The following is an 8,904-nucleotide window of genomic DNA, read 5'->3' on the forward strand; positions in this document are numbered from 1 at the left end:
TGTGTGCATGTATGTGTGTATGTGTAGTAATTATCATACATTGTATTAGAATTCTATGTCAACATGTCCACATAACTTTTTCTCATTACACCTCTTTTAAACACTTTGAGCATTCATATACGACATTTAATTTGAAAGGAAAATTGACCATATGATTTGCTGAGTCTCCTTGTGTTTTTGCAAGTTAGACTGGTTTACTGACAGTGGAACCAGGTGTCTCAAGCAGGCTCACTTACATGTCTTTAGGAAGGAAGCCACTTGGTTCATGCATTAGTATAAGTCACCACTGTTTTTGTGTTAAGAAAGTCCCTCTTTTTGAACTTTGAGTGGACCATCATAGTGAGTCCTGAGACGTATGAAGACGCTTGCCCTGTGCTAAGGTATTTGCACATTTACTCTCATCAGTAAACCTCATTTCACTGACACCTGTCTGAATTCAGAGACATCTCACAATTCATACAGTGTCTACAATATTTTTAATCTTTATGGTTGAAGAGCACTTCAGCAACAAATAAGATATAAACAATAAAATGCAATCAATTGTGACGTTTGCACATGAGAGACATTTTTAATGAAGAGATTGCTACATACTGCAGCATTGAATACAGAATATGTAAGAAGCAACATAACAATATCAATACTAATAAATAACAAGGTGTGATTTTCAAGTAGTGTGGCCACTCAAGTATCAAGAATATTTGCTGATATGCTGACAAGTTTGCAGTTTCTGTCTGCTTTTATTTTAGCGGGAAATATGTGTAGTGTGTAGCTAATATTCCCATACATGTTAACCATTACTGTTACATGTCATTGTTGCAGCAGACTTATCCTTATTTGAAACCAGACATCACAGAATGATTAAGACTTTTTGCTGTAATTACTACCAAAACACATACATTACATTTAAAAAATAATAATGGGAATTTTTCCATTGATTCCCCACATTTATAGACACACAGTATATTAAATTACAATGTAGAATAATACTTCCATATGCAAATATCAGATCTGTTTGGAAATAGAGGAAAATATAACAATTATACGCTATACAAAAAATGTAGTAATACCACAGGTGGAAATCATAACATTTCCATTTTTTACTATGCCAAGTCTTTCAGTGTCAGCACTCACCAATGGGAATCCCGTCTACTAAGAGACAGCTATCCAAAAAAAAAAAAATCTGGTAACCTCACATTTTTTACCCACAAGTGGGGCTTAAGGCAAGTAAAAAGTTCAGATTCACAGTAAAATGTATTAAGGACACAAATATGAACAATACATGTTAAGTATCAAGCTCTTTAGCATGAATTGAATTTGTCAAAAACATTTTTTTTCATGTGCCACTGTTACTACTGTAATGTTGTTGTTATTAACCAGCATTGTGCTATATTCTTTATAGTTTCTCTACCATGTGAAATAAATAAGAGAAAGCACTTGCATTTCTCTTGCATTCAGGGAAAAGACTATATCAGCGATTTGTCATGACTCTTTGGTTGTTGGAATGCATTTTCATGTCAGTTTACAATAATGTAGGATGGGTTAATGTGGTATTCAACATAATGAAACATTATAGTTTGGCACATATGACAGTGACAAATCATGGAGCGTAACACCAGACCCCAGCCTTTCATTCAATGGGGCAGATTAAATCAAAACTTTGATTTGGCCCACAGATCACATGGTCACTCTGAGAGTGTTAGGGCTGGTTGACCATGAAGTAAAAAGGCTGCTTTCACAGACTCTAAAATGGGTCAGTGGTTTGATTGAAACCCCAGCCCCTCTTCTTTCTCCAGTAAGCACCCTAATGGCCTACTACTGGAGTCAAAAAAATTCCACCTCCCTTACGCACATGTCTGGGTTCTCAAGGAGGGCAGTTTGGGGCCTTCTACCTGAGCATGTGTGTGAGTGTGTGTGTGTGTGTGAGAGAGAGAAAGAGAGAGAGAGAGGCAGTGGTTGAGTCACTATTCCATGTCATCCTCGCTTTCATCACTCAATGGAAACTCACGGCACTGTCTTTGGGTGTTGTAGCTCTTCACATGCATAGGGCACTCCTGATTGATTATAGCCTGGAAAAAGTACAGGATTCACAATTCAGATGATTATTTTGTATCCTTCTCATGCTTTTGGCCATATGTAACAATTATTCACTCAATTAAAATTTCACATTATTTTGATCTCTAACTCCCCTGTGTAATCATCTTGTTGGGCTTCCACACATGGAACAGGCAACGTCTCTTGTTTCAATAAGATGGTGTATAATATAGACATTCAAAATGCCTTATTATTAGTATTATGGGTTCTGATCGTAAAGTTTATCATTCGGTGCCATTCACTGTGACAGGGAATATACATGCTTCCTTCAAGTCAGAATTAGCCATTTCATTAAAAGACGACTAGGCTGCGTTGTATTTTATGAGAACAGGATACTAATATGGTTTAATGCTAGTTCTTACAGGCAGCTTTTTTGCTGCTTTGGAAACTGCTCATATTCTAGTGTCCTTGAAGTACGCAGCTACGATACATCATGGCCACCAACAGTGCTGTGGTGTGCAGCCTTGTTCATTCTATTTGCCTGCTCAAAAATTTGTAACTCATTAGCCGGCACCATAGTGTGACCTTAGTTACTTCATGTAAGGGCAAAAAGAGCCCATTATTAAAAGCTGGATTCTTACAAAGAGGCATTGTAGTATCATACACTGGAGACACAAAATTGAGCTTAATCATGCTTCCGTTCCATCCCACACCAGCAAATACACCAATAGCGAGGCATGTTGTGGCATACAGAGCAAAACAATACTGCAGGGCAAGATATGGAGTGGAAGCCAGTTCTATGACTCACCATCTTCTCCTCTCTGGCAGCTGGATTCCTCAGGAAACAGCACATGGGTGCATACAGGATGTTGATAATGCCGATGATCACCATGAGGTAAGGGAATCCAATGGCTCTCACGATGGCGCCTCCTGTTGAAGGACCTGGAACATCAGAGAATATCAGAGGTGCTGTACAGTTTGTATTATATTTAAGGGTGATTTCACTGCAGTGTTGTGGGTTTCTATCTACTGAATGATTTTTGAATGCTGTGCCAGAGGTGTCTGAGAATGTTTTGTCAGTTTTTTATCATGACGGGGTTCATTGCTGGACACCGGTGAATCGAGCTAGTGAGAAGGTCCTTACCAATGGCAAACCCCATGCAGAAGGCTACATCAGCAATAGCATAGACGCTGCCGTATACAGAGGCATGACGAATGTCCACCAGGTATCCCATTATTGGCATCATCGAGGAATCTACCATACCTATGCCACAGAGAAGGTGGTATACACGAGGTTCATCAGCCAGGTCTTTTATCTCGTTTCATTGTTGTTCTACAGTTTTTTCATCTCCTTCAGATTTCTTAATAAATTAATCCATTACATCTCACATAGGTTACTGAATGGACCCCCACTGTGCTAATCAGAAGTAATGTAATACGATATACGTATGAATATAATCGTGTTTCACTTTTGTTTACGTGACCATTTATAATATGGTCTTTACTTACCAATTGCAAAACCTAGTCCACCGTTCGGTCCAATGAGTCCAAAAATGCTTTTTGCAAAAGGGACCTGTCATACAACATTGAAAAACAGTATCATCACTAGATCTAATGTGATGGCATTGCAGAGCAGGAAATGATGTTGAGGAGGTGGTACTCACACATAGGAGACTGATTCCAACAATGAGCATTCCTATCATGGAACACAGCCACCTGAGGGAAATGACAAACATTTAATACAGGGAATTGCAGAGGACTAGATGCATACTGGACAAAGATATATAGCTTTTTTATTTTTGGATTTGCGATAGTTGTCAACATACAGTGCTGAGCAAATGTAAAACAGTATTCGATAAATAATTATGCTGAAAATGATTTACCTTCCCATTTTGTTTGCCAGCATGCCAAATAAATTTGTGCCAATGAGGTAGGATATGCTAGCCGGTAGAAAAGCCATGCCTGGAGAACATTTCAAATGCAGTGAATTAGCAGACAAACATCATCAAGCTCCTCTTGGCTCCATTTGATGAAATTACTTCAAGAGCTAATTTAATTTATTTGATTTATGTTTTGTAGTACTTTCAATACGACCAAAGACTGAATTTTTTTTTTTTATATTCTGAACATTACAGAGATGAAACCAACTAATATCCCAACCTACTACACAACCTAATCCATATTTCTTACATTTATGTGTGAGGAAAGAAGCACCAGTAATCTGCTAAAACATTAACAATGATGTCTACACACATTAGAATACTGCAAGAAAGTCCATTATAAAGCAACATACCCAGCTGCCATTTGGGTGAGCACATGGTTTGCATCATCCATATGGGCAGGGTGGGTTCCAGCATGGCCACTCCCATGTTGGCAAAGCACAGTGACCCTGAAATCAGGGGATTGTCATTTATCACTTCTCAGCTCCACCTTTGCCTCTTTCTCCACTCTCAACCGTTTGCTTTCACTCATGTCTCTGGCAGTTCACAATACGGGGTTTCCTCTCACTCAGAAAATTGTACATTTGCTGAATAGAAATTAGAAATGTGACTTGTAGAAATTCTGGTTTCATGCTTGTGTTTTAAATATCTGATCATCAAATTCCCACAACCTACACTCTAACTGCACAAATAACATTCTAAGAGGTTCTACAGCTGTTAGTGAATTAAATCATCATACAGACCCTGGATCTTAAAATGCTGCTCCTTCCACTCTGACAGCTGATGAGGGATGAGGTTACCTGAAGGATTATCTCACCTGCGCTGATAAGGATGTAAGGGTCTTTCAGCAGGGTCAGTAATGGGGTGCCTTCCACACTCTGTAAGTCAAAGCTGAAGTTTAGCCTGGGTGACATAGTCAGCTCCTCAAACTATGGCAGTCACATCATTGGCCATTGATTCAGACACACAGTAGGTTTTTGACACATTTAGAGCTTTAGACATTTTTAGACTATGGCAGTATGATTGAGACATTTTTAGACTGTGGGAGTATGACTCATATTCACTTCAATCAGACTTGTTTTTCTCATGGTTTTAGAATGACCAAAGTATATCATTACTATTGTGCAACACCACATGTGGCAGTTAAATACAATACATTTAACAAAAACAGCACAGCACAGTGAAAAGAAAAGGCACTCACCCCTGGAGAAATCTTTGATGGCTGAAGGATGCATAATTGTAATGCTGTAGATATATAAAGAAATCAACTGACATTTAGAAAAATTGTCTGCAGAGGGAAAGTGTGTACTTTCATTTTTGCATTATTTATCTATTATTTTGAGCTTTACTTTCTTAAATCAATTTATGTTAATTTTTCACAAAAATCCCCAAAGGGCAGTCCTACTTGCCCTCTCAATACAATGTGTCTAGACTGTACACCGTGAAGGAGCTGAGAACCACACAGAAAGTGTCAGTCATTCATCATTACAGTTAAGCAGTAACCCTGTTTCACTCTCTAATTATCATTACGCTGCTGGAATGACAGTCATTCAGATGAATGAGTGCCGCACAGAGAGGTATGTGGCCATTTTCAGACCCATTAACCAGAAATATTCTGCAGTGAAGCACATTTATCAAATTCATGAAATGGGGAACATTTACCAAGGTTGATAAATGAAATTCTCAAGCTGATTTCCATTGCATCTACTGCCCTTTGTTATAGATACAGTGGCTTCTGTAGTTTTTCCGTGAGAGAGTCATGCGGCAAATGGCTCAAAAGATTCAAATGCCCTTACTTTGTGCTCTAATCCAGGCCTAATCTTGGAAGTTAATATTGATCTTGTTGACTTACCTCCATCAAATACAGCCAGAAAGGCTAGAACGAGGAAGGGAGCACTTTTCCCCACGAACTCATACATCACGCTGCCAAATGGTGCACCAACTATAAACAACAGTTCACAGATGCAGGCTCAGGCATGGTTTGTTTTGCTTCCAAATTCACCAGATGATCCTCACTTAATGAGACATATTTTATACCATACCCTTATGTAATGTATAACACCAACACAACAGATTGTACTACATATATGTAGTATTCAACCAACGTAGAGCTGTCATCTGATCCTCATGCACTGACAATATAGTTACAACTCTGGTGATTGGCTGTGCAAATCACTCTTACATGTACAAGAGGTCAGACTTTTGTTCATGAGCATCAGTGAGCGAGCAGTGAAGAACAACAAAATTTTCCATGACAGGAAAATCACTTACTGAGGACACCCATGGCCAGTCCACCCAGAGCAATCCCCATGGCAATTCCTCTCTCATTGTCATCAGTGTACACACTGGCCAGCATACCCAGTCCTACAGTAAAGCATACAGCTTAAAACACTACAGAATGACCTGTTCCCTGAATCCTTACATTGCCTGAAAGCTTTGCATCCTCTCAAGTATTGAGATATTACTCATCACTGCCACAATGCCCCTGTAGCAACTTTGTGATATCCAGCATTCCAGGGCTAAGTTAGTTCAATTAATGATCATCTAAAGGGCACCTAGAGGCGTCGTCTGAAACATTTAATTTCAGAAAAGAGTTGCGTAGGGATACCAAGCATTTATAAATTTGCCTTACAAAAGCCATCTTTTTGTGTGTGCTGCCGAAGACAGAGCGAACCCTTAGCCTTGGTGCACTGGAACTCAGAATGTGGGCAATAGGCAGCACTCATATATAATGAATGGCTGCAATAAGCATTCATGGTACCTGCCACAGAAGAAAAAGAAGAGCCGATTCCTTGCAGAGAGCGGGCCACAAACAGCATGCTGTAGGTTCCTGAAAACGCAAACACTGCCAGACAGACAGGCACAAACATTAATTATTAGCTGATTTCCATTTGTATTTGAGCAGTGATGTGCAGTTTGATAAGAGTGACACAGCAAGTACGGGAAGTCATGGAAATTTTGTTATTCCCTCCACTTGATCTCTACCCACCCTTCTGAAATGCCCCCTGAAAAATCTCATTACTGATATATCACTCCTGTCTCCTTGAAAGGGAATTGTAATCACATGCACAGTGTTAGACAGCAAGTCTGGAAATATTAGCAGCTATTAGTACAGCATTAAACAAATACTAGTGTATCTGCTTTACACTTTAGAATTCAGCAGCCTGGTACAAATCCTTCAAGGAATATCAGTAACAATACCAATGTAATGGACCCAAAAGGAAATTGTTATGATTTAATAATTTAGTGCTTACTTATTGTTGATGCAAACATAATGACAAAGCCAGCAAACATCGGTATGTGGTATCCAATCCTTGAAAGAAAGAGAGAAGGAATGGTGTGTTTGAATAAAACTGAGAAATGAGTTAGATACATTCTGCTTTCATTTCATGTCATTATTCTTTGCTCGTGTGTTGCTTTACAAGGTTACACTCCTTATTCCTTTACTATTTACTCCAATGCTTTTCCTTTCCTTGGAGTCAGGGTCTTCATGAAAACATCAGATGAAAAGTGTAATTCCAACAGGAGTTGTAACTAGAAGTTTTGATTTCTCAAATTGCTATTCTAAAGTATTTCCATTTGTTTTGTTTCATTTTTTGTGTAGTTTTTTCTTCCAGGCACGTTCCCATTGTGGCTCCTTGTGCAAGAACATGTACCTGTTGGTGAGAGGACCCACAAAGGGGTTAACCAGGAGCTGCACCACAGCCTTTGAGGCAAACATGAGCCCCACCCGCACATTCTCCCCAACCAGGAAGTCACTGTTCTCTGGGCATTTGCTCAGAGGCCCCGGGGTGGAGCCGTTTGAAGCATCGTGAGAGACCGAGTCGGACAGGTTGGCTGGAGATACGCTGGTGCTGAAGGTGGTGTTGTCATAGAGAGAGAGGATGGAGGAGAAGGTGGTCTCTTCAGAGGGTCTCTGCGTGAGAAGCTGGCTCTGGTTGGGGGCTAGGGAGAGGTCCGGCCTCTTGTACTCGGTGGCATATAGGAACGTAGGGATGATGGGCACTGGAAGAGATTGGAGATGATTTGTTTAGTTCAGGGGGACATGATGCACTTTAAAAGGCAGATGCACGGATCATGAAAAGTGCAGGGAAGGGGACCAGAAGCAAGTGAACTCGGAGTCTCCTGTGGTTTGCGACTGAACGATCGTGCACACCCTGCAAGATGCAGGATCACTGCCGGAGAGGTGAAGGCCGAATATTGTGCTGTCTGTCCAATTTTACTCTCCGTACTTCTTAGGTCACGGCCAGTAAAGGTCAACATTGTGATCCCTCCCTGCTGAATGTCAGCTCTGAAGCTGAATGCAGTGCAGTGATCAAATGCTGCGAGCAAAAAAATACACTAGCAGCGTATGAGTAAGAGCATGTAAGATGCAGTAAGTTACATACATCTACATTTCATCAGGTTATTTTATCAGGCTACAGTTATATATAATCAGACTAACATAAATCCATACACTGTATGTATATATATATGATTATATTACCCTGCATTGTTCCTCACTGGGCTCTCTCATTCCCCCCCTCCCACCACCACCACACCTCCACCCCCATTTGTATGTGAGACTCACCCACAACAGTCAGCAGCATGTTGTCCAGCAGCAGGGCCACACACACCACCACTAGCACCAGCCGCGGGGAGCCCCTGCTCTCCCGCAGCCACCTAACTGGGTTGAATCTGGGCATTGTTCTCCACTCTCCTGGGGCAGCAGTTACAGGGCCTTTGGAGGAAAGACCCACATACTGCCGGTCAAAGTTTGCGCTGAGAGCTGTCAATCATATTTCTGATTAGAGATGGATTTCAACCTTCTTGTTCTCTTCACAGCCCTGTTTTTTGACAATAAGCCACATCTCAAAATATTCTTATGTTTTCTTGTTATGCAGGAGATACAAACAGAACTGCACTTTAAATCAACATTACAAATCTTCACAGC

The 8,904-nt window shown here is 40.4% G+C and overlaps 1 protein-coding gene across 1 annotated transcript; it reads right to left on the reverse strand.

Moving 5' to 3' along the window:
- Window positions 1–1,859: 1,859 nt before the first annotated feature.
- Window positions 1,860–8,656, reverse strand: LOC118777008 (chromaffin granule amine transporter). Its single transcript, XM_036527695.1, has 15 exons — window positions 8,542–8,656; window positions 7,628–7,976; window positions 7,226–7,284; window positions 6,733–6,816; window positions 6,243–6,335; window positions 5,824–5,913; window positions 5,173–5,216; window positions 4,789–4,849; window positions 4,325–4,420; window positions 3,915–3,993; window positions 3,696–3,747; window positions 3,541–3,604; window positions 3,176–3,295; window positions 2,840–2,973; window positions 1,860–2,066 (listed from the first exon to the last, which is right to left on the reverse strand). Exons 1-15 carry the CDS (start codon window positions 8,654–8,656, stop codon window positions 1,962–1,964), a joined length of 1,545 nt encoding a protein of 514 aa, XP_036383588.1. The 3' UTR covers window positions 1,860–1,961.
- Window positions 8,657–8,904: the final 248 nt, after the last annotated feature.

This window comes from Megalops cyprinoides, chromosome 4, assembly GCF_013368585.1.
Source record: "Megalops cyprinoides isolate fMegCyp1 chromosome 4, fMegCyp1.pri, whole genome shotgun sequence".
Taxonomy (NCBI): domain Eukaryota; kingdom Metazoa; phylum Chordata; class Actinopteri; order Elopiformes; family Megalopidae; genus Megalops; species Megalops cyprinoides.